General features: G+C 50.9%; 1 protein-coding gene across 1 annotated transcript; it reads left to right on the top strand.

Annotated features, from left to right (window-relative positions):
- On the top strand, positions 1 to 26,104 carry LOC119951481 (sodium- and chloride-dependent neutral and basic amino acid transporter B(0+)-like). Its single transcript, XM_038774691.1, has 4 exons — positions 1 to 92; positions 16,656 to 16,809; positions 25,660 to 25,791; positions 26,034 to 26,104. Exons 1-4 carry the CDS (start codon positions 21 to 23, stop codon positions 26,102 to 26,104), a joined length of 429 nt encoding a protein of 142 aa, XP_038630619.1. The 5' UTR covers positions 1 to 20.
- The last annotated feature ends 295 nt before the right edge of the window (positions 26,105 to 26,399 follow it).

Raw genomic sequence — 26,399 nt, 5'->3', positions numbered from 1 at the left:
TCATTCATTAATCTACAACAATGGACCAGAGGGAATTCTTTTTACCTGAGTTCTCAGAGACTAGCATTCATGCAAACCTTCCAGGAGGAACGGTGAGTATTTTACTAAAATGTGACAATAAACTCATGTAAAACTCTGAGAGGTGCTGGTCATTTGGGGATATTGGTTGTGAATTGCTGGGTCTCTCTGTGGGGTTCAGTGGGCGCAATTCTCCGCACCCCACGCCGGGGGGGAGAATCGCGGGAGGGCCGCGCGAATCACGCCATGCTGCCCTTGCACTCCCTGCGATTCTCCAACCCCCCCCAAAATGGCATGTCGCGTTTTGCGACAGGCCGCTCGGAGAATCACCTCTCGCCGTTTCTGACGGCGACCGGCTATTCTCTGGCCCGGATGGGCTGAGCGGCCTGCCGAACCCGATTGGTTCACGTCGGCACGAACCACACCTGGTCGCTGCCGGCTTGAACAGCGCGCGACCGGTAAGTGTGGGGCCTGTGGGAGGCGGAGGGAGGATCGAGCACCACGGGCGTGCTCAGCAGATGTCTGGCCCGCGATCGGTGCCCACCGATCATCGGGCCGGCGTCTCTAAAAGACGTGCTCTTTCCCCTCCGCTGCCCCGCAAGATCAAGCTGTCATGTCTTGCGGGGCAGCGGAGGGGAAGACGGCAAGCGTCAAGGCCGGGCGCTCGGGATTCACGCGCCTCTGCTCCTAGCCCCCCGGGGAGGGAGAATAGGGGGCGAGGAGCGGCCTCCGACGCCGGAGTGAAACACTCCGGGTTTCACTCTGGCGTCGGCTGTTTGTCTCCCTTTCCAAACTAACAACTGATTACTGGCAAATGGAGAACAACCCAGTGGGTAAAATTTTCCATCGTTCCAGGATTAAATCCTCTGCCGGGGATGTGAATCGGGAGTGTTCCCCGCCATAGTAATCGATGGGAATTTACGCCAAATCATGCAATGCTGGCCTCATCATTTACGCAATCGCTGATTTTCTGACATGATGATGCGGCCTGGATGGCGCGCAGTTAGGAAACAAAGGTAGCTTGAAGGGCATTATATTCATAAGAAGTCAAGGCAGTCAACAGATTGAAAGTGGGACAGCAGACATCAGAGGGAAATGAACATTTGAAGGTATTTTGATAGATCTGTCAAAACAAAGAATTCCTAAAGGGGTTGGTATAAGGTCCTGGACTGGATTCACTTAAAAGTGGAGGAGAAGCTTTGTTTAAAAGTGTCATTTGGAAAATCTGGTCTGGGGCTCATAAGGCAAACAGCTGAAGGGAAGCATTATTCTGAGAGAAGATTTTAAAGCATGCTTTTGGGAGTGGAGTTTGGAAACTCATGTGACAACTGCCTGGAGGGATTCTGAAGAGAACTCAGATACCAACCTGGGTTCAGAGCGGAGTGTGTGTTTTGGACCACAGCCAATCTGTGTTTGGAGTTTATCTTAATGAGGCTTCTGTAGCTTCAAATGTACGTTGTCATCCATGCCCTGGGAAATCGCTGGAGGAGAACCTACGCAACCTCAAAGTCCTTGTGCGAAGTTGCAACTACCAGGCTATTACGGCCACTCAACATATGGAGCCAGGTCCAACTATGTGAGACAGCGCCTACTCAAGAAGGGTGCCCTAGACCTGGAAGAGATGGTAAACTAGCCTCCTCCCCAGAAGTAGCGTTCCAAAGCCTCAACGTGTTCCCGTCGGATCACACGACCCACTCGTGGATCCCCGACCAAAGAGTACCCCAGGCCTGTGCCGCGCGGCTGCCTGCCCAACACGGGGGGGCTACGCTGCTATTTCTGCGGCCATCATCAGCGCCCCAGGCAGCGCTGCCAGGCCTGGAATGCGAACTGCAGCGACTGCGGGAAAAAAGGACATTTTGCTAAGGTTTGCCTGGCCAGGTCCAAACCCTCAAAATCGCAGCCCCGGCCCTCAGACGCACAGGCCCGCAGATCCCGCAGTGTAGCAGCTTGCCTGCCGGCTCTGTCCCCGGACGCATCATCGGCCTCGTGCTGTCTGTGGGGGCAGCCATCTTCAAGCCCGCACAACGTGTGTGACTCGCGGGGGCCGCCATCTTGGCTATCCTCGGCTACGCGGCCTGCCACGTGCGACTCGTGGGGGCCGCCGTCTTGGACGCCATCTTCCTCGGCACCCGAAACGTGTGATCGACGGGGGCCACCATCTTGGCCGCCACCTGCAACGCCGCTCGACATGTGTGACCGATGGGGGCAGCCATCGTGGGACCACCCCAGCACCTCCGACCACGCCGGCTACCCGCAACGCAGCGCGGTCACCCTGGACCAGTCGCGACCCAAACACCTCCGGAGGTCCATGATGACCGTCAGGGTAAATGGACACGAAACACCTTGCCTGTTCAACTCCGGGAGCAGGGAGAGTTTTATTCACCCAGACATGGTAAAACGCTGCTCCCCGGCATACCAAACCATCTCCCTCGCTTCTGAGTCGCACTCGGTGCAGATCCGGGGGTGGACTACCACAACCCTAGCAATACAGGGCGCCGAGTACGTCGATTTTAAGCCATATCTACTCCCTGACCTCTGCGCTCCTCTTCTGTTGGGACTGGATTTCCAGTGAAACCTCAAGAGCCTAACTCTGAAATTCGACGGGCTCCTACCCCCATCACCGTTGTAGCCTCGTGACCCTCCCCACTCTTCGCAAATCTCACCGCCAACTGTAAGCCAGTCGCCACCAAAAGCAGGCGGTATAGCATTCAGGACTTTTATCAAGACCGAGGTCCAATGACTCTTGCGGGAGGGGATAATCGAGGCCAGTAATTTCCCCTGGCGAGCTCAGGTGGTGGTCGTCAGGACCGGGGAAAAGAACCGGGAGGTTGTAGATTACAGCCAAATCATAAACTGGGACACGCACTTTGATGCGTACCCCCTCCCCCAGATCGCAGACATGGTTAACCAGATCGTACATGACCGGATGTTCTCCATGGTGGATCTGAAGTCTGCATACCACCAGCTCCCAATCTGCCCAGGGGACCGCCACTACATGGCCTTTGAGGCAGACAGCCGCCTCTTCCACTTCCTCCGGGTCCCCTTCAGCATCACAAACGGGGTCTCGGTCTTTCAAAGAGCCATGGACCGAATGGTGGACCAGTACGGGCTGCGGGCCACATTTCGGTACTTGAACAACGTCACCATCTGCGGCCATGATCAGCAGGACCACGATGCCAACCTCCAGAAATTTCTCCAGACTGCCCAAACCCTTAACCTCACTTACAACAAGGAGAAATGCGTTTTCTGCACAACAAGGCTAGCCATCCTCGGCTACGTTGTGGAAAACGGGGTCCTGATCGTATGTGCCCCCTCCGGGTGCCTCGGGCTCTTTTCCTATTACGTCCAGTGGGTCCCCAACTATGCAGACAAAGCCCGCCCACTAATCAAGGCCACCACCTTCCCACTGGTGGCCGAGGCCCGCCAGGCCTTCAGCTGCATCAAGGCAGACATTGCCAAAGCCGCAATGTGCGCGGTGGATGAGTCCGTCCCCTTCCAGGTGGAAAGCGACATGTCAGAGGCCGCCCTCGCCACTACCCTCAATCAGGCAGGCAGGCCCGTAGCATTTCTTTCACGCCCTCACTGCCTCTGAAATTCGACACTCGTGGGTTGAAAAAGAAGCCCAAGCCATTGTGGAAGCCGTGCGGCACTGGAGGCACTACCTCACTGGTAGGAGGTTTACCCTCGTCACCGACCAACGATCGGTAGCCTTCATGCTCGATAATAAGCAGCTGGGGAAAATCAAGAACGATAAGATCTTGAGGTGGATGATCGAACTCTCCACCTATAATTACGATATAGTATATCGCCATGGGAAGCTCAACCAGCCCCCAGATGCCCTGTCCCGTGGCACATGCACCAGCGCGCAAGAGGACCGACTGTGGGCTATCCACACTGACCTCTGCCACCCAGTGGTCACCCGGCTTCTCCACTACATCAAGGCCAGCAACCTGCCCTACTCTACTGAGGAGGTCAAGGCCATGACCAGGGACTGCCCGATCTGCGCGGAGTGCAAGCCGCACTTCTATCGGCCGGATAAGGCCCACCTGGTAAAGGCATCCCGGCCCTTTGAGCGCCTCAGTATCGAGTTCAAAGGGCCCCTCCCCTCCACTCACCGCAACACATATTTCCTCAACGTCATTGATGAATTCTCCCGCTTCCCCATTGCAACCCCCTGCCCCGACATGACCGCGGCCACCGTCATTAAAGCCCTACATAGTGTCTTCACCCTGTTTGGTTTCCCCATGTATGTTCACAGTGACCGGGGCTCATCGTTCATGAGCGACGAACTGCGTCAGTACCTGCTCAGTAAGGGCATCGCCTCGAGCAGGACTACCAGTTATAACCCCCGGGGAAATGGGCATGTGGAGAGGGAGAACGCGACGGTCTGGAAGACTGTCCTCCTGGCTCTACGGTCTAGGAATCTCCATTTCCCACTGGCAGGAGGTCCTCCCCGAAGCTCTCCACTCTATTAGGTGCCTCCTTTGCACGGCCACAAACGAGACCCCTCATGACCACCTGTTTGTTTTCCCCAGGAAATCCACCTCCAGGGCCTCACATCCGTCCTGACTGAAGACACCGGGGCCTGTCCTACTCCGCAAACACATCAGGAGCCATAAGTCCGACCCCCTAGTTGAGAGGGTCCTGCTCCTTCACACCAACCCCCAGTACGCATACATAGAACACCTCGGCGGCCGACAGGATACGGTTTCCCTCCGGGACCTGGCACCCGCAGGTTCCACTACCACCGCCACCCCAACTTACCCCACCCAACCTACACTGACCAGAGCCCCCGCCCCTACATGGCACCCGCACCCCCTCCCGCCCACCCATCCCGTCTTCACCAACCCACAGGAACGAAGTTCCGGAAGATACGCTCCCGGATGTCTGTACCCGCATCAGCAACGTCAATCCCCACGCCCACATGGATGAGGTCGACACCCGGGCCAACTGCGATACCAGAGGTCCGGTGATCACAGCGCACGATCCGTGCGCCGGACAAGCTGAACTTGTGAACCCTTCACCCCCGCCGGACTTCATTTTTTAACAGGGGCTGAATGTGGTGAATATATTGCATTAACCAATCACCATGTATGTAACTGTATCACACTGTTGCCCATGAGGGCTCCACCTATGGACCATTCTGAGGTATTACCTGTGATGTATCATGTTGGTGCCTTTGTGGACTCCGCCCCTGGCTCCTCCCCTTGAGGGTAGGTATAAAGAGCAGTAGCCCTGTAGGCGGCTCTCAGTAGCAGAGCAGTCATAGGCAGGCACTGTTCTAGTTGATTAAAGCCACAGTTTACTTCTCCTCCTTGTTTCGTGTGAATTGATGGTCGCATCATATGGGAACAGGTTAAATATAAGCAACACCATGGAGATGGACACCTGGGGGCGTGCAACGAGCCCCACATGTTAAATACTTCACGATATTAGACTGAGGCCCGCCCCCCAATGCTGTGCCCCCGACTGGCCGAGTTCCCGATGGCCTGGGATACATGTGGTCTTACCTGTCGGGAACTTGGTGTGGCGGCTGCGGATTCAGCCAGCACAGCCATCGTCGGGGGATTGCTGATCCGCGGATAGGGATGGACATATTCGGGACTGCAGGCACTGTAGGGAGGCGGTCCAAGGCTCACGAGCCGGCCGAAGGGGGGAACTATTTCACGGGCCAGGTCCGTGAGTGACACCCGCCATGAAGCACGGCGTGGCTGCTGCAGGCTGCCGCTGTGCGCATGTGCGGCCATGGACCCGGCAATTCTCCAGGCCGTATACGCATCTATAGCCAGGTGCTCTCCGCTGCCTGGCTGCTAGCCCCCCCCCCCCCCCCCCCCCCCCCCCCCGCACCCGAACAGAGAATCTGTGGCTGTTTCACAATGATTTTTCCGTCGTGAAACTCCGCCTAGGTACAGAGGGAAAGCATGAGATTGAAAGGAAGCGATTTCACACCTTCCCTTAATGAAGAACGTGAGCTCACTACGCACCTTTCTGAGCTTGGCGGGGTATTGCCGAAACCACATAAATGGCTTCACCAACAGAGCAGTCCCCCTTTCTGAACTCCAACACAAAAAAAACGCCTGGACCTGGACCACGAGTCACACCCACGTAGTCTCCGAATTAAAACGGTCTCCAGCACAAGCCCCCAGGAATGACGCAGGCGCTTAGGCCCAAAAGCCTACACCTCACGCCTACTCACCCCGGTGGAACAAAGCTTCTCAGTATGCGAGACGCACCTCCTATCAGTGTTCTGGGCAGTACACCGCTTCAACTATATAGTTGGACAATCCTCTGATGATCTCCACTGAGTATACCCCCATTCAATTACTACTGAACTGGCAGATCAAAGATGGGACAGTTAGTCAGAATAGAATAGCAAGGTGGATCCTTATGCTTCAGGGCTGGGACATTGCCATAAAACATAACACATAAACACATACAACATAAAACATAACAAGGGCAGCACGGTAGCATTGTGGATAGCACAATTGCTTCACAGCTCCAGGGCCCCAGGTTCGATTCTGGCTTGGGTCACTGTCTGTGCGGAGTCTGCACATCCTCCCCGTGTGTGCGTGGGTTTCCTCCGGGCGTTCCTGTTTCCTCCCACAGTCCAAAGATGTGCAGGTTAGGTGGATTGGCCATGATAAATTGCCTTTAGTGTTGGGTGGGGTTACTGGGTTATGGGATAGGGTGGAGGTGTTGACCTTAGGTAGGGTGCTCTTTCCAAGAGCCGGTGCAGACTTGATGGGCTGAATGGCCTCCTTCTGCACTGTAAATTCTATGATAACCGAATCCCCACCTTCCTGGCAGATAATATAACTTATGGAGGGAAACCTCACGAATGCCAGATACCGGCAGTAAAAGACCTCAAGTGGCCTTTACTGCCAAAGACAAAGGAGGGTTCTGATCCCACTCTAAAAATCTGTGTAGACAGGTCCTTCATGGTGAAAGAGGGAAGTAGGAAAACAGGGGGCGGGATTCTCCATTTTTGAGACAAAGTGCTGATGCCGGCGTGGGAACAGTGGTGTTTTGCGACAACACAAACGGCGCAATAGCTGCGCTGATTCAGCAACTCTAAATGGGCTAACGCCATCGCCAGGTGGAACACAATTGGTTCCAAACAAAACGGCGCTGGATTTGCCAGGTCCATGATTGACATTAGACTCACAGGCTGCAGCCACACTTAAATGATCCTTCCCTTCCCCACACACACTGTCCCAGTCAACAGGATGGCTGGAAGGAGAGCAACGCCACGGTACAGGGACGCTGAGCTGGACACACTGCTGGATGCTGTGGAGGAGAGGCATCTGACCCTTTACCCCGGCCCGGGGGAAAGGCCACTCGGTGCTGTTGGGCGCAGGTGGCAGACGCGGTCGGTGCCGTGGCCAATGTTGCCGGACTGGCATCCAGTACAGGAAGAAACTGCGCAACCTCCTCAGGACGGCCAGGGTGAGTAGGCAGCACTGTGCCCCTGGCACCAAACCCCCCTCTCCCCCAGACACACGTAACCCATCCCCCCCACCCACCCCCCACCCCCGGGGGACGGCCAAACTCCCACACTGCCCCACACACCAGTATCCATGCCAGCCGCAAAGGCTGGGTGCCCTGGCCACTGATGCCATCACCTCCCAAACCACTGGGCTGCATGCATCGGAACGTTGAACAGTGTTTTTGTTTGAGTCCCACCCCCTCACCCACCAGGAGAAAACCGCACTGGATGTGGTCGGCAGCCCGGAAGAAATGGAGGTCGCCGACGTGGAAGTCGGCAGTGAGCGAGCAAGTGAGACCCTGCTCAGTTGCGGATCCCCATGACACATGTATCCCCCTTCCCCACCCCCCCACACCCACCTCAGCCGACACCCCCCCTCGCCCCCCCACCCATCACTCCCTTCACCCTCCTTGAACCACCCCCCTCATTCCCTTCACCCTTACTCCCCACGCCACCCCACCCTTCCCCCTCCCCCTGACCCGCTGAATAACCATACAGTGCCAGAGCACTGACGGGACGAGCAGCCTGAACAGTCTGCCCAAGATTCAGGAGACCCCAGTGTTTGGGTCAGAGAAGATCACGGACTTTCCGTCCTTGCTGTCTCCAACACCCTCCACCTCTCAGGGACTATCACCTTGGTTGGGCACATTAGTGAAGAGGGTCCTGGATCACAATCTGGTGCGCAACACACATCGCATTTGGTGCAGCAGGTGGAGTTAGGAGCAGCCGAGGGGCCAGAAGGTTGGATGGCAGACCAGCTCCAGGAGCCAGCTACCGCCCAGACGGTTCCTGGGCTCCTGGAACATCCAGTCCCAACCACAGGTGCAGTCAGAGACCTAGTTACTAAAGGAGAGGATGATGGCCGGTTTCCAGCACCTACAGGCGCAGGTGGAGGAGTCCATCTGCCTGCAGGAGCAGGGGGGGGTGCCGGTCATGCAAGCAACCCAGGACAACAATGGAGGCGGCGGTGTCGGATATGGGTCAGAGTGTGCGAGGTCTGGAGCATTCTGTGCAGACGGGGGCTGAGGCCCAGTACGGGGCTGCCCTGTCACGGGCAGCCATTAGACAGAGCCACCTGGAAATCACAGTGGCGCACCTCAGCGTGGCCCAGTCACAGCAGGCCATAGCTGCCCAGCGTTGCACGGACACGGAGGGAGGTGCCCCAATCCCAGAGGGAGGTGGCCCAGACCCAGAGGGATGTGGCCCACACCCAGAGGTACGTGGCCCAGACCCAGAGGGACGTGACCCAGTCACTGGCTGATACGGCACGAACCCTCAGGGTGGTGGCACAGTCCCAGATGGAGATGATCCAATCCCTGTGCTCCATGGCTGCGGACGTGCAGGCCCTGGTCGGGACCAGAGAGGGTATCCAGGACTGGCAGAACCAGGTGGCGGGGGGGCCTCAAAGGATGGCTCCCCTCACACCCCTGCATAATGGAGTGGCTCAGGGGCCATCAGCCACCCTGAGGGAGGCGTAGGAGCTGGGGCTGGTGCAGTTGACCCCCACAGTGTAAGTGACGGAACAGCGCAGCACTCGGACTCCCCTTCCTGTTTGATTCTTTGCGGTTGACCGACTGAACTCCTGTCGAGTTCCGCCAAGTCCCGCTGGTCTGGTTCCAAACTGGTACCACCCGGTGGGAGCTTGGACCTGAGGCCGCGGTGGACGTCTTGGTTGGGGGGGGGAGGGGCGGAGAAATCTGACTCGGGGGGGGGGGGGGGGGGGCTCCACGGGGTGCAGTCCCGTGATCGGTGGTTTCCATCGGCGGGCCCCTGCGATCTGGGGAGGGCCTACCTCCTTCCGCGCGGGCCAGCTCTGCCATGTTGTGCGGTGCCAGCAACCACGCGCATGCCCCGGCGCGAAGATGGCTGTCGGGCTGGCCCCATGAGGACCGCTGAATCACTGGGCCACGATGCATACACCACTCCAGTGTTTCCAACGACGTCAATACTTGCCCAGGATTTCGGAGAATCCCGGCCATGATTTTGAAAGCCGTTCAGCAAATCGACCTCTCCTGGAATAAAGCCCTGCCCTTCGTAAACATGATAGTACGGAACTCCGTGTCCAGTTTCCACTGAATACAGCCCCACGCCCTAATGATTCAATAACCCATGAGAGGAATAGACCCCCTACTTGGGTTAGATCTATCCAGGCTCGAAGTCATGGCACTCATGCATGAGAACATCGTAAAAGCCATGTTACAGAACATCCAGGCTGCTCAACAGGCCAAAGCTGTCAAGATAGTGTCATGTGAGAGTACCTTTAGGAAATGGGTGTTTAAGAAATATACATTTAAGAAATGGGTGTTTATCAGTGATGTCAGAGTGTGGGCGGAGCTGGGCTGTCTGTCAGCTTTTTACTTTTGTTTTAGGCTGTTTGCTGCAGGGTGTGTTTTAGTTTCATTTTCAGAGCTGGATAGCTGTAGTCACAACCAGAAGGGGTATGAGTCTCTCTCTCTGTAATCTAAAAGCTGTAAATCGGTCCTTTGGTGATTTAAAACTAATAACTGCTCTCAATAGTGACTTTAACCTGATGTGCATCTGTTAAAGGTTTTGTTTTTAAGTCTTATGGATGTCAAAAGGAAAGCTTAAAGGATTACTAGTGTTGTAGTCTTTGGGGGTTGTATTTGGATTAATGGTTGCTAAGATGTTCACTGTATGTTTTAAAAAAGTTAACTTGAGTTCATAGAATACACATTGTTTTGCTTTAAAAAATTACTTTACCATTTCTGCTGTACCACACCTGTAGAGTGGGCCGTGTGCTCCCCGTAACCACAATCTATTAAAAGTTGTGGGTCAGGTGAACTCCATGATACACTTTGGGGTTCTCTAAACCCTGGCCCATAACAGTAGGCAAGCGGAAAAAACAGAGCAAGGCCTACTTAAATGGGAAGGTAAATCTTATCGGATATGAGGTAGGGAAACAGGTAATGCTCAAAGTTTTCCAGTCAGGTATTTTCTCGTCCCCCAAGTATGCCAGGCCCTATTCTACTGAAACCCAGCAGGATATCACCGTATCCCATTGAAATGCACAGTTCTACTATCGGTAGCCCAGATCAAGACAGACTTTCCGTCACCCAGAGTTTCTATTATGGGTGGCACAGTAGCACAGTGAATAGCCAGGGGGTTCCCAGGTTCGATTCCTGCATGGGTCACTCTCTGTGCGGAGTCTGCACGTTCTTCCTGTGTCTGCATGGGTTTCCTCCGGGTGCTACGGTTTCCTCCCACAAGTCTTGAAAGGCGTGCTTGTTAGGTAATTTGAACATTTTGAATTCTCCCTCTGTGTACCCGAACAGGCGCTGGAATGTGGCAACTTGGGGAATTTCACAGTAACTTCATTGCGATCTTAACGTAAGTCTACTTGTGACAATAATTTTAAAAATATTATTACTGTTAGCTTATATGGGAACAGGTTAAATGTAAGCAACACCATGGAGATGGACACCTGGGGGCCGGGCCCTGGTGTCCTGTCAGGCAAACATCAAGAAACCCACTGGGTATTCAGATCCCCTCCCGAGAGCCCATTGGGCGGAAGCCAGAGAAGTTTCTGGAAAGACAGGGAGGGTGGGGAAAAAGGTAAGCATCTCAGGTACACCAGCAGGAAAGACTCGGTATGTGAGATGAGCTTGACCAGATCAGAAGGAAGCAAGGAAGAGACCACCAGTGGGAACCACCTCTGTGAGAACATAGAACAGTACAGCACAGAACAGGCCCTTCGGCCCTCGATGTTGTGCCGAGCAATGATCACCCTACTCAAACCCACGTATCCACCCTATACCCGTAACCCAACAACCCCCCCTAACCTTACTTTTATTAGGACACTACGGGCAATTTAGCTTGGCCAATCCACCTAACCCGCACATCTTTGGACTGTGGGAGGAAACCGGAGCACCCGGAGGAAACCCACGCACACACGGGGAGGACGTGCAGACTCCGCACAGACAGTGACCCAGCCGGGAACTGAACCTGGGACCCTGGAGCTGTGAAGCATTTATGCTAACCACCATGCTACCATGCTGCCCCTAACGGGCCAGAGGAATTCCAGCGATCAGATCCACAGCCTACCAAGCCATCTTTGTGGATAGATTTCTTGAATCTGGGGTATCCTCTTACTTTATGTGGGTAATATAAGGATTAATTGTGTTAATAAATATTGTTGAATTTTGAGCTTGTGTTTTTGGTTTGTTTCCTCGTGAATAAAGACACCCTAGGTGAAACCTTTGAATAAGTAAACTGCCCTATGGCCGCATGAGCAGGCTAAGTGGTTAGCTCCTGGGTGACAGGGATTATCCACTGCAATCGTGGCTGATGACACGATCCCCCACCATCTGGCCTGGGTTTCCGAAATCCTTCCAACTGTCCTGGTTTGAGATTATTCACACCTCTTTAAACTGGGATTACTCCCCTCTCTGGATCTGTAAAGACTTAAATACCTGCAAATGCTCGCATTCAAAGCATTGTTTTGCATCTTTGACTTTGTCGATAGAGATGTTTCTGGAACCAACCCTTCCTTTCACCTGAGGAATGGGCAGTGCTCTGAAAGCTAATGATTTGAAACAAACCTGTTGGACTTTAACCTGGTGTTGTAAGACTTTTTTCTGTGCTCCCCCTAGTTCAATGGCGGCATCTCCACATCATCTTTGCCGAAGAGCAGCGATTGCTACTCCCCTCCTCGACTCTCCACAGAATCCCTGCTGTCAGGTTCACGTTTTTAAAGAGGAGTACCATCGGCACCAGCGTGAGCACTTGCTGGGGAGGCCGATAAATGACAGGAGGCCGTTGGATGACAGGTGGCTCTCGTTAGTTGTATGGAAATGAGGCTCAAGTGGTGATAATTGGTTTCTCGCCACGCTGCGGCGAGATTCCGAAATCGCTCACGTGAGCAGGCCTGTTGCATCGCAGAATCTTTGCCGCCTGGCAAGGTTCACGTTTTTGGCCTCTCCGCAATTCACCGACCTCGTTACGCTTGAGTGCAAGTGTAACGAGGCCGGAAGATCACGCCCAATGTTTTTTTATTATTAATTTACAGAATGTGGGCGTCGCTGGTTAGGCCAGCATTTATTGCTCATTCCAGTTGCCCTTTAGAAGGTGGGGTGAGTTGCCTTCTTGAATCGCTGCAGTCCTTGAGGTGTAGGTACATCCACTATGCTGTTAGGAAGGGAGTCCCAGGATGTTGCCCCAGCGACAGTGAAGGAGCGACCGATATAGTTCCAAGTCAGGGTGGCGAGTGACTTGGAGGGGGACCTCCAGGTGGTGAAGTTCCCAGGTATCTGCTGCTCTTGTCCATCTAGATGGCAGTGGTCGTGGGTTTGGAAGGTGCTATCCAAGGAACCTTGGTGAGTTCCTGCAGTGCATCTTGTAGATGCTTCATATGGCTGCCACTGTTCGTCGGTGGGGGAGAGTTTGAATGTTTGTGAAAGGGGGAGCATTTATGCGGGCTGCTTTGTCCTGAATGGTGTCAAGCTTCTTGAGTGTTTTTGAAGCTACAATCATCCAGGGAAGTGGAGAGTATTACAGCACACTCCTGACTTGTGCCTTGTAGATAGTGGACAGGCTTTGAATGTGGGTGGGGGGGGGGGGGGGGGGGGATGGTGGTGGTGGCGTTCAGGAGGTGAGTTACTCACCATTGGATTCCTAGTCTTTGACCTGCCCTGGTAGCCAAGTATTATTATGGCTAGTCCAGTTCACTTTCTGATCAATGGTCACACCCAGGATGTTGATTGTGGCTGATTCAGTGATGGTAATGCCATTGAATGTCAAGGGACGGTGGTTAAATTCTCTCTTGTAGGCACTTTTGCAGCACAAATGTAATTTGCCACTTGTCAGCCCAAGCCTGGATATTGTCCAGGTCTTGCTGCATTTGGACATGGACTGCTTTATTATCTGAGAAGTCACAAATGGTGCTGAACATTGTGTAGTCATCTGGAAACATCCCCACTTCTAACCTTATGATGAAAGGGAGGTCATTGATGAAGCAGCTGAGGATGATTGGGCCTAGGGCACCACCCTGCATAACTCTGCAGTGATGTCCTGGAGCTCCAAATACCAAAACACCTTTGTGTCAGGTATTACTCCAACCAATAGAGAGGTTTCTCCCTGATTCCCATTGACTCCAATTTAACTAGGGCTGATGCCATACTCTGTCAAATGCTGCCTTGATGCAGTCACTCTCACCGCCTCTGGCATTCAGTTCTTTTGTCCATGTTTGAACCAAGGCTGTAATGAGGTCAGGAGCTGAGTGACCCTGACGGAACCTAAACTGGGTGTCTGTGAGCAGGTTATTGCTGAGTAAATGCCGCTTGCTTGGCACTGTTAATGACTCCTTCCATCACTTTGCTGATGATGGAGAGTAGACTGATAGGGCGGTAATTGGCTGGGTTGGATTTGTCCTGTTTCTTGTCTACAGGTGACACCTGGGCAATTTTCCATATTGCTGTGTAGATGCCAGTGTTGTTGCGATACTGGAACAGCTTGTCTAGGGGTGTGTCAAGTTCTGGAGCGCAAATTGCCGGGATATTGTCAGGGACCATTGCCTTTTCAGTATCCAGTGCCTTCAGCCATTTCTTGATATCACGTGGAGTGAATCATATTGGCTGAAGACTGACATCTGTGATGCTGGGGCCCTCCGGAGGAGACTGAGATGGATCACCCACTCGACACTTCTGGCTTCAGGCATTTTGAAGAAAAGCAGTTCAGTTGAGTTGTAAATCGAGCTGTGAGCAGAAGTTAAACATTTTGCTCCCACTGCAGTTCAGTTATATGTCTGCAGAGGGCAGCACGGTGGCGCAGTGGGTTAGCCCTGCAGCCTCATGGCACTGAGGTCCCTGTTTCGATCCCGGCTCTGAGTCACTGTCTGTGTGGAGTTTGCACGTTCCCCCCGTGTTTGTGTGGGTTTCGCTCCCACAACCCTAAGATGTGCAGGCTAGGTGGATTGGCCATGCTAAATTGCCCCTTAATTGAAAAAATGAATTGGGTAGTCTAAATTAATTTTTTAAAAAAGATATCTCTGCAGACAGTTTATTTACAAGAGGTTCAGCATTGTCTGCTTAGAAGGTGAGATGAACCAAGCTGAGAAGCATCCTCTGAAGGAATACAGCCAGAATTTCTGCATTGTTCTGACAGGCAGTATTTTCTTTAAAACTGTGTCAAAAGATCTCTCTTTCCCAAAGTTGAGTATCCAGACATCTCTGTGAAGCAGGCATTCCTGACTGCCAACTGTATTTAACAGTGCAGAGATGGTTTTTTTATTGTTTGAGTAGTGTGGTGATATGCATCACTGTAAATACACAAGGGGTTAAGGTAAGTACACATAGACTAGCTAGACACTAGAGGGAGCACCAGAGACATGACACACAGATATTCAACCAATGGGTCAGTAAGGTAGGACATGACCAATGGGCATTCACGATACACACAGAGGTGACACTACCACAGGGGGGCATTACACCAACCCATGTCTGAACCTTCCTTTGTCAGAGTGAACATCAAGGAAGCAGCTTATGCTACACCAAGAGCATAATACGACAAGTGGGAATAAGGATAACAGTTGAAAGTTACTGTATTCACTGTGTTGAGTAGTATTGTTTAAAGAGTAAGCTATTTTCTGGTGTGATGGTAACAATATTTCAATACTGTGTCTGTGATAAATCTTGTTTTGATATATTTCTTCATGAAATTACTCTTGGACTGAAGGATCCTTTCCTCACAGGCTCATAAAATTAAAATAAAATATTGGGGTTCCTGTCCAGTCCTAGCAGGATCTGCATTCCTGCTCGGATACCGTTGCAGTATCCGAGCAACTGTTGCGTCTGGTCCGGGATCATAATAAGATTTCCATGGGGATGTCATGGAGAACCCAGTCCAGCAGAATGTCCAGTTTTTGCTGGAGATACACACAGACCTGGGCTCTATTGCTGTAACCATGGAAGAATTTTTGTAGTATTATGTGAGAGGGGGTTGGAGTACCTCAAAGAACAAACAACAGTACAGCACAGGAACAGGCCCTTAGGCCCTTCGGCCCTCCAAGCGTGCGCTGATCTTGATGCCTGTTTAAACTAAAACCTTCTACACTTCCGGGGTCCATATCCCTCTATTCCCATCCTATTCATATATTTGTCAAGATGCCTCTTAAACGTTGCCATTGTATCTGATTCCATCACCTCCTCCAGCAACAAGTCCCACGCACTCACCACCCTCTGTGTAAAAAACTTGCCTCGCACATCTCCATTAAAATTTGCCCCTTGCACTTTAAACCTATGCCCCCAAGTAATTGATTTTTCCACCATGGGAAAGAGCTTCTGACTACCCACTCTATCCATGCCACTCATAATATTGTGAATTATATCAGGTTGCCTCTCAATCGCCATCGTTCCAGTGAAGACAATGTGTGTTTATCCAACTCGACCATTCTCCAGGTGGCCCTTCCCCTCAAAAGGTGAGGCAGGTTGCCCTAACACATCAAAAGGGAGGGGAAGAGGCTGTTGGCACACCCTTAGACATCCTCTCAGGGCTCTGAGGGTGTCTGGGCCTTTGGAATCCCTCTTACCTGTGACCTTTTCAGTATTGTCCTTTGTGGCTGCATAGGCAGCAGCTGCCACACAGCACACTCCATCTTGGCCGTGGATGTCAGGGGAGGACCTAAAAGTGGTAGGGAATTAAAGGTTAAGAAGTGTTTTTTTGCACTTTTAGAGTACCCAATCCACTTTTTCCAATTAAGGGACAATTTAGCATGGCCAATTCGCCCAGCCTGCACATTTGTGGGTTGTGGGGGCGAAACCCATGCAAACACAGGGAGAATGTGCAAACTCCACACGGACGTTGACCCAGAGCCGGGATCGAACCTGGGACCTCGGCGCCATGATGCAACAGGGCTAATCCACCGCGCCACCTTACTGCCCTAGGTTAAGAAGTTTTGATTTCACGTGTGGTCACATTGGTGCACTGTGGTTGACTGCATTGTCTCTTGCCTTCAGTTAATGATGGAGGGAAACCCAGCACAAGCCCTATTGTCCACCTGTTATAAAATCAGCTGTTCTTGGGACTGTAAAATTCCCCCAGTGTTTCTGTAGTGGGTAAGGCCTGTACTTTGTGTTTGAGTTCCAGTCTGAGAAAGTCTCACTTCTGGGTCTGCTATTTCCTCTCTTTCCCCCCACAGGCTGTCACCAACGGACATGCGGGTGAAAGTGACGAGAATGTGGAGCGGGGCAACTGGTCTTCGAAGACGGACTACTTTCTCTCAGTGATCGGCTTGGCAGTGGGTCTGGGCAACATCTGGCGATTCCCTTACCTGGCTTACAAAAATGGAGGAGGTACTGTCGTGAGATCAAAAATATAGGAGAGAGCAAAACAGAATTCGAATGGAGTAATTGATGGACTTAGAATCTTTGAAACATAGAAAATAGGAGCAGGATTAAGTCATTTGGACCACTGAGCTTGCTTCACCATTCAATATGTCTGATCCTCTACCTCAACGGCAACTCCCACACTCTTCCCCATGTCCCTTGACATATTTAGGGCTGGATTCTCCATTTGGGAGATGATGTTCTCCCGCCGGAGCTGAATTGTACTAGTTTTACGAGCCCCAAGTGGTCGCAAAATCAGAAGCAATTCAGTGTTGCATGCCATGCAAGATTTTTTTTAATATAAAGTACCCAATTATTATTTTTTTCCCAATTAAGGGGCAATTCAGTGTGGCCAATCCACCTAACCTGCACATCTTTGGGTTGTGGGGTAAAACCCATGCAGACATGGGGAGAATGTGCAAATACCACACGGACAGTGACCCAGGGCTGGGATTCGAACCCGGGTCCTCAGCACCGCAGTCCCAGTGCTAACCACTGCATCACGTGCCACCCCTCGCCATGTAAGTTTATGCATGGCATGGAATACGAGGGATCCCCGTTATTGGGCCGACATCTTGAGCGAGCGGCCCGATAGCGAGGTCCAGCGGCGTGTATCCCGCTTGTCATGTGAGAGTACCCTTTAAGAAATGGGTGTTTAAGAAATGTACCTTTAAGAAATAGCTGCTCATGTTACTGGAGTGATGTCAGAGTGTGGGTGGAGATGAGCTCCACTTCTGCTTTTTTAATTTCAGTTTGAAAAAGAGCTTGGGTGAGTCTATATGTTTCAGTGAGCTGCACTGCTGTTGATCTCTGCCATCCAAAGACTATCTATGGATCATTTGGTGAACTCAGAATTGTAAAAAGGTCTCAATATTAAATGTAAACCTAATGTGTTCCTGTTTGATGGTTTGTTAAGTATTTTAGATGTTAAAAGAACAGCATACAGATTACTTAGTGTTGTATTCTTTGGAGGGTTTATTTGAATTAATGGTTGCGAAGATGTCACTGTTTGTTTTAAAAAGGTGAACTTGAATTCATAGAATAAACATTGTTTTGCTTTAAAAAATACTTTTCCATTTCTGCTGTACCATACCTGTAGAGTGGGCCGTGTCCTCCCCATACCACAATCTATTAAAAGTTGTGGATCAGGTGAACTCCATGATGCACTTTGGGGCTCTCTAAACCCTGGCCCATAACACGCTCCCGCAACACAGATTGGAAGCAAACACCCCGCACTGCACTGCAAATTGATCCTGATCCCCGCACCACACATTGGCATTGACTCCATTGCCCACCCCACCGGACAGCAACACCCGCTCCCAGATTGCCCAGGTGCCCACCTTCCCCCAAGTGTGGGAATGATCAACCCACCCCTTCGGACCTGTGTAATGGGGACCCCCTCTAATAGTGGGACCATTCCCAGGGACTCCTGTAGGTGGACCCCCTCCAGGGACACATGTAATAGCGGGACCTGCCCCAGGGTCCCCTGTAATATGTGGACCCACTCCAGGGACTCCTGTAATGGGGGACATCCCCAGTGACCCCTGTATTAGGGAGGCCCCCCCAGAGATCCCTGTGATGGGGGACGCCCCAGGGACCCCTATATTAGGAGGACCCTCCAGGGACCCCTATAATAGGGTGACCGCCCACAGAGAATCCTGCAATAGTGGGACCCCCACACAGACTCCTGTTACAGGGGGAGCTCCCCAGAAACACGGAATAGAGGGACCCCTCCCCCAGGGACCCATGTAATAGGGGATCCGCTAGACCAGGGGTGGGCAAACTACGGCCCGCGGGCCGCATGCGGCCCGCCAAAGGTATTTCTGCGGCCCACCAAGTCATTAAAAAAAAAAAAAAAAAAAATTTTTTTTAAAACAAAATTTTTTTTTTTTTTTTTTTTTAATTTTTTTTTTAAAGGTTAATGGGTGGGGGGGCTGTTGGGTTACTTACTGGTATAGGGTGGATACGTTGACTTGAGTAGGGTGATCATTGCTTGGCACAACGTCGAGGGCCGAAGGGCCTGTTCTGTGCTGTACTGTTCTATGTTCTATATGAGGCGCCCAGAATCATAACCGGGTGACGTAATTATTTTACTTAATATACTATGCGGCCCTTTGTGAATTGTGAATTTCTGAATGCGGCCCTTGCACGGAAAAGTTTGCCCACCCCTGCGCTAGACCCTTGTAATAGGTGGACCCTCCAGGGATGTCTGTACTAGGGGGACCCCCCCATCGGGACTCCTGCTATAGATGGACACCCCACAGGGACCAATGTAATACGTGGACCCCCCAGGGCCCCTGTAATAGTGGGACCCACCACAGGGATCCCTGTAATAGGAGGATCCCTCTACAGGGGCCCCTGACTAAAGCAATCCCCTCCACAGACCAACCCCCCCCGCCCCCCTCCCACAGACCACACACACCCCACCCGAGAAATGGTGTCCCTGTCTGGAAGCTAGAGAGCCATTGAGATAGAAGCTGTGGTGAGAAGAATTATAGTTGTAATACTTACCTTGCAGTTCCACATGTCCATCCTCGAAGGAGAGCAACTGTGCCTGCGTCTGGTTCCCACAGATTCACTGTCTTCAATCCATTCATGGCTTTAAGTAGCTTTTTGTGATTGACAGATCATACAAACCATCTGCAGTTTTGATCCATTCATATCACTTCACGCTTCAGTGGCATAAGTGGTGAAAACCCAATGTCTATGAACATTGACCACATCAAAGAGTGGTAAGTACAGTGAAATCACACGCTTGAATGATTGAAATGCACTTAGTGCACTTCCTGAAAAATCAAATACACCGCATCCACTGGTTCTTTCTTGACCTTTTACTAGTTATGTACTCAAAAATACTCGAATAGGTTTGTCAAACGTGATTCCCCGTTCATAAATGCATGTTGGCTTTGTCTAATTTCATTGATATTTTCTAAGTGTCCTGTTATCACATCCTTTATAATAGACTTGAGCATTTTCAGTATTCCTGATATTAAGCTCATATTAGGCTGTCATTCTATATTCTCCGTCCCTCCTTTTGTAAATAGCGGGGTTACATTTGCCACTTTCCAATCTGCTGGGACTGTTCCAGAATCTACAGAATTTTGGAAGATGACAACCAAAGCATCCTTATTTCTATAGCCACCTCCTTTAGTACTCTGGGATGTAGATTGTCAGGCCATGGGATTTATCGACTTTCAGTCCCATTCTTTTCTCCAGCACTATTTTCATTTTCCAATGCAAATTTCCTTCAATTCCTCCTTCTCACTGGACCCTTGGTTTCCTTGCATTTCTGGAAAGTAATTTGTGTCTTCCTCCATAAAGACAGAAGTAAAATAGTTGTTTCATTGCTCTGCCACTCCCACGCTCTTGAATATCGATTGGCTTGTTTTGGTCTTCACTAATCTTTCTCCTTTTACAAAATTATAGAAGCTTTACAATCACTTTTATGTTCCTTGCAAGTTTACACTCACACTCTATTTTCTCCTCTTAATCAATCTCTTGGTCCTTCTATGCAAATTCTTTTTTTGGAAATTGTTTTATTGGCATTTCTCATATTTATAAACAATTGTATATATGCATCACATTTTTCTTACCTGCGTTAATTTACTTTATTGTACAGAAGAGGTTTATTTTGTCTTTCTTTTAATTAGTTCTATATTCATTTCGCCGCCCTCTGGGTCAGTCTATGGTCCCTCCCACCTCCCTTGAATATTCCCCCTATTCCTCCCACCCCACCCCAGGTTGCGCAGTCCATTGGTTCCTCATCTATCTTGTTTTTTTTATTCTTAGCTTACTCCTCGTGCTGGCCTCAAAAAGGTTTTGGAGCAGGGTGACAAAGCCCCCAGTATCTAGGGAGCCTTCCTTGGACCCTCGGATGGCATGCTTTATCTTCTCCTGGTGGAGAAATTTCAAGAGGTCAACAAGCCAGTCTGCAGCTGTGGGTGGTGCTGCTGTTCGCCAGCTGAACAGGATTCTCTGGTGTGGCTTCACCAGAGAAGGTCCAAGGCTTCACCCTCACCCCCACAACCTTGGACATTGCCTCGGAGAAGGCTGTCCAGAACCCAGCAAGCTTGGGACAAGCCCAGAACATAAGATGTGGTTGGCCGGGCCCCTCTGGCACCATTCACATTTATCCTCCAACTCCGGGAAGAACCTGCTCATTCGGGTTCTGGTCAGGTGCGCTCTGTGCACCACCTTGAGCTGCATTAGGCTAAGTCTTGCGCAGGAGGAGGTGGAGTTAGCCCTGCTCAGTGCTTCGCTCCAGAGTCCCCACCCTACCTCTGTCCCCACTTTTGTCTGGTTTCGTCCAGTGGTGTTCGAGCTCTGTCCAGTAACTGTCCATATATTGTCTCAGTTGGGCCCAAGTACTCAGCGTGGCTGCTACCACTGGGCTTGTGTATCTTGTTGAGGGGAATGGAAGTGCTGTTGTAGCCAGGGCCCGGAGGGTCATTCCTTTACAGGAGGCCTCCTCCATTTGTACCCAAACAGCCGGGCTCATGCACCCATCCCCTCACTCTCTGCCGTTGCTGCCCAGTGGTAGTATTGTAGGTTTGGTAAAGCCAAGTTCCCTCTGATTTTCCTTCTTTGCAGTGTTGGTTTGGGAATTCTCAGATTCTTAACCCCCCCCCCGACACACACACAAACACAAACACCATGATTGCATGAGGCCTTAGAGATGAAGATCAGTATGGATTTAAACAGGAAGAGGAACCTTGGCAGTACGTTCATCTTGATCGTCTGCACTCTCCCCGCCAGGGAGAGTGGGAGTGAGCCCTACCTTTGTAGGTCATTTTTTGCTTTCTCCACCAGGCTGGTCAGGTTTCACTTGTGGATCTGTGTTCAGTCTCTGGCAATCTGAATGTCCAGGTAATGGAATGTGTTCGGGGCCATTTTAAACGGGTGCCCCTCCAGCTCTTCCCCTCCCCCATTTGGGTTCACTGGGAATGCCTCACTTTTGCCCAGGTCAAATTTGTAATCCAAAAAAAGGTTCCAAACTGTTTCAGGGTCTGCAGCATTACCTTCAGTCCCTCCTGTGGCTAAAAGACATAGAGGAGCAGGTCATCTGCATAGAGTGAACCTCTGTGCTCTCTGTCTCCTCTCCGGATTCCCTTCCAGCTTTTTGCATCCCACAGGGCTATCGGCAGTAGTTTGATCGCTAATGTGAACAAATGAAAATGAAAATCGCTTATTGTCACAAGTAGGCTTCAATGAAGTTACTGTGAAAAGCCCCTAGTCGCCACATTCCGGCGCCTGTCCGGGGAGGCTGGTACAGGAATCGAACCGTGCTGCTGGCCTGCTTGGTCTGCTTTAAAAGCTAGTGATTTAGCTCAGTGAGCTAAACTAGCCCCTAAAATGAAAATCGCTTATTGTCACAAGTAGGCTTCAATGAAGTTACTGTGAAAAGCCCCTAGTCGCCACATTCCGGCGCCTGTCCGGGGAGACTGGTATGGGAATCGAACCGTGCTGTTGGCCTGCTTGGTCTGCTTTAAAAGCCAGCGATTTAGCCGAATGAGCTAAACCAGCCCCCTGCTAAATCAGCCCCCTGCTAAACCAGCCCCCAAGAGTGGGGACAGGGCGCAGCCCTGTCTTGTTCATCTCTGTAGCTGGAAGTATTCAGAGCAAATGGTGTTAGTTCGGACGCTAGTTCACCCAGGCGGTGAACCCCACTCCTAGACCAAATCGTTCCAGTACCTCGAGGAGGTATTTCCAATCGACTCTGTCGAAGGTCTTTTCTGTGTCCAGGGAGACGATCACCTCTGGTGTTCTCTCCCCCGGGGGGTGTCATTGTTATGTTGAGCATCTGCCTGATGTTCACTGTGAGCTGCCTACCCTTGACAAAACCCGTTTGGTCCTCTGCGACCACCTCTGGTACACAGCCCTCCAGGCTTTTGGCCAGGACCTTTGCGAGTATTTTCACGTCCATATTCAGCAGTGAAATAGATCTGTATGATACATATTCCGTCGTGTCTTTACCTTTTTTTGGGTATCAGTAAAATTGTGGCCTGCGCTAGCATGGAGGGCAGAGTGCCCCTTGTCAGTGAGTCCGCAAACATGTCCCTCAATTGTAGGGCCAGGACTGATGTACATTTTTGAAGAAGTCCGTCGGGAACCCGTCGAGTCCCGGTCCCTTCCCCGCCTGCATGGAGCTGATGCCCTCCATGATTTCTCCAAGATCTATTGGTACCTCCAGATCCCCCATTCTGTCTTCCCCCCAACTGGTCGTTTAAGTCCGTCTCGGAACTGTTTCATCCGCGAGTCCCCATTGGGGGACTCGGAGGTGTACAGTCCCCGGTAGAAGATCTCAAATGCCCGATTGACCTCCTTTGGTTCTGTTACCAGTCTGCCTCTGCTATCCTTTACCTGCACTATTTCCCTCGTGGCTGCCTGCGTTCTCAGCTGGTGAGCTAATCGGCGGCCAGCCTTGTCTCCATGTTCATAGAAGGCCCCCCGTGTCTGGCGGAGTTGGTACATTGCTTTCCTAGTGGATAGCAGGTTAAAGTCCATTTACAGCTTTTTCCTCTCTGCCAGCAGCTCTACGGTCAGGGCCTTGGAGTATTTTCTGTCAACTTCCAGAATGGAGTCCACCAGTTGTTGCCTGGCCACCATCTCTTCCCTATCTCTGTTTGCCTCGTAGGCTATGATCTCTCCTCTAATCATGGCCTTCAGTGCCTCCCAAAATGTGGAGGTTGAGACCTCCCCGTTTTGGTTGTTACTAACGTAATGGCCTATGGCCCGCAATGTTTTTTGGCAGAAGGCCTTGTCAGCCAGGAGGTCCGTGTCCAGCCTCCAACCTCACATCCATGTATTGTGGAACGTGGTTGGAGATGACGATCGCGGAGTATTCCGCTCCCGTGATCCCTGGAAGTACCGATTTTCCCACTGCAAAGAAGTTGAAACGGGTGTATGCCTTGTGCACTTGTGAGAAGTATGAAAATTCCTTTTCTCCTGGGTGTAGGAACCTCCATAGGTCCACCGCCTCCATAAAAATTCCTCCTTCCCTTGCCATGCCAGACTTTCTCCCCGTTCTGGGATTTCATTGGTGGGTCAGTGGGTCCTGTCTGCAGTTGAAGTCGCCCCCCATAATCACTCGTTGTGTGTCAATGTCGGGGATTTCAGCCATGATCTTCTTTATGAATTCTGTGTCGTCCCAGTTGGGAACGTACATATTTACGAGTACCACCAGTGCCCCTTCCAGGACACCGCTGAGCACGACGTACCGTCCCCCTGAGTCCGTAACTGTCTTGGTTTCTGTAAACCTCGTCCTCTTGCTAATTGGTATTGCCACTCCCCTTGCCCTCGCCCCCTAACATGAGTGGTATGTCTGTACCACCCAGCCCTTCCTTACTAGCAGTCGGTTTTTCTCCCTCAGATGCGTCTCTTGTTAGTAGATTATGTCTGCTTTAGGCTTCTTAGGTGGGCGAAGACTCTGGAACCTGTGCCAAATTCTAATCTGTCACAGAATCACAGAATAATACAGCGCAGAAGAGATCCTTTGCCCTTTGAGTCTGTACCGATGCATGAAAAACATCTGACCTGCCTACCTAATCCCATTTGCCAGCACTTGGCCCACAGCCTTAAATGTGATGACGTGCCAAGTGCTCATCCAGGCACTTTTTAAGAGATGTGAGGCAACCCGCCTCTACCACCCTCCCAGGCAGTGCATTTCAGACCATCACCACCCTCCGGGTATAAAAGCTTTTCCTCAAATCCCCCGAAACCTCCTGCCCTAGACCTCGAACTTATGTCCCCTCCAAACTTACCCTTCAACTAAGGTGTACAGCTGCTCCCTCGTCACCCTGTCCATGCCCCTCATAATCTTGTACACCTCAATCAGATCGCCCCTCGCAAACAACCTAAGCCTATTTAATCTCTCTTCACAACTTAAATGTTTCATCCCAGGCAACATCCTGGTCGATCGCCTCTGCACCCCCTCCAGTGCCGTCACATCCTTCCTGTAATTTGATTACCTGAATTGCACACAGTACTTCAGCTGTGGCCTCACCAACATTCATACAGGTCCAGCATGACCTCCCTGCTTTTGTAATCTATAATTCAATTGATAAAGGCAAGTGTCCCATAAGCCTTTTCTCCACCCTATTAACCGGTCCTTCAGTCTTCAGAGATCTATGGACAAACATGCCAAAGTCCCTTTGTTCCTTGGAACTTCCCAATGTCGTGTCATTCATTGAATAATCTTTGTCACGATACTCCTTCTAAAATGCATCACCACACACTTTTCAGGGTTAAATTCCATCTCCCACTTATCCGCCCATTTGACCATCCTGTCTATAGCTTCCTAAGACACCTGAGACACTCAACCTCACTGTTAACCACCTGGCCAATCTTTGTGTCATCCACAAACGTACTGATCCTATCCCCCACATAGTCATCTATGTCATTTATATAAATGACGAATAATAGGCGACCCAGCACAGATCCCTGTGATAAGTCACTGGACACTGGCTTCCAGTCACTAAATCAGCCATCTTTCATCATCCTCTGTTTCCTATAGATAAGACAATTTTGAATTCACTTATCAAGTTACCCTATACCCCATGTGCATTTGCCTTCTTTATAAGCCTCTCATCTGCTCCCAGCTTGTTACTTTTTGAGGAGCTTGTAAGGTTGGGCCATTTTATCTGTTGAGCTTTTGTGACCAGCAAACAGGCTGGCTTGCTGATGGATGGATGAATGCTGGATGGTTTCTCATATATCTTTCAGCGACAATTTTAACCCCACCCACCTGATGGAAACAAGGAGGTTCAGCGTGAATGGGTGATTTTCTCCTCCACTGAAGTCCTTTCCTGTATTTTCCAGGTGCGTTTCTCATTCCCTACACACTCATGTTGGCACTCGCTGGGATGCCAATGTTTTTCTTGGAAACTTCCTTTGGGCAGTTTGCCAGCCTCGGACCTGTTGCCGCGTGGAATGCTGTGCCAATATTACAAGGTTAGTATTTGTTGAATAGCACACAATTCACGTGAGCAATGGTGTTACATTTTTATTGAATTCTGGTTAAAACTTCTTGTCAGAGGTAAGGTTTGGCACAACATTAAACATTAATTTTTTTAAAATTTATATCAAAGCAATAAATTGATAATATAAAGAAAGGAGGAATTAACGAAAACGTCCATAAAAGAGTGTCAAGCAGGAGTTAATCAAAATAAGTTTTTTTTCCCTTTTTGCTTAAGAAGCAGATCTGGAGAGAGGAAGACTAGGCCCCAAATCCTGGTTGCCAATGGAGACTTGGGGTTTGAGCTAAGGAGTTGCGTTGAACTAACACTGAATCGCCTCTCTTAACACTCCATGTTAGCCTTTGTGGGACTCACACAAAAGTAGGGGTTAAAAGTGGGTTTTCCTCATCACCCAGCCTGCTTTGTGGGTACGTTTTTGGAGTGGGAGTAGGTAGATGGCAGGATGTATGTCATTGTGCCCGGCTCACTCCAAGTTGAAGGGCTCTTTCTCTCACCCTCACACATATATGCACACATGCTTTAAGGAAGAAATCTGCAGTCCTTACCTGATCTGGCCTACATGTATCTCCAGGCCCACAGCAA

Source organism: Scyliorhinus canicula, chromosome 17 (genome assembly GCF_902713615.1).
Source record: "Scyliorhinus canicula chromosome 17, sScyCan1.1, whole genome shotgun sequence".
Taxonomy (NCBI): domain Eukaryota; kingdom Metazoa; phylum Chordata; class Chondrichthyes; order Carcharhiniformes; family Scyliorhinidae; genus Scyliorhinus; species Scyliorhinus canicula.
The sequence above is the reverse complement of the archived record's forward strand: the minus strand, read 5'-3'. Positions and strand labels throughout refer to the sequence as shown.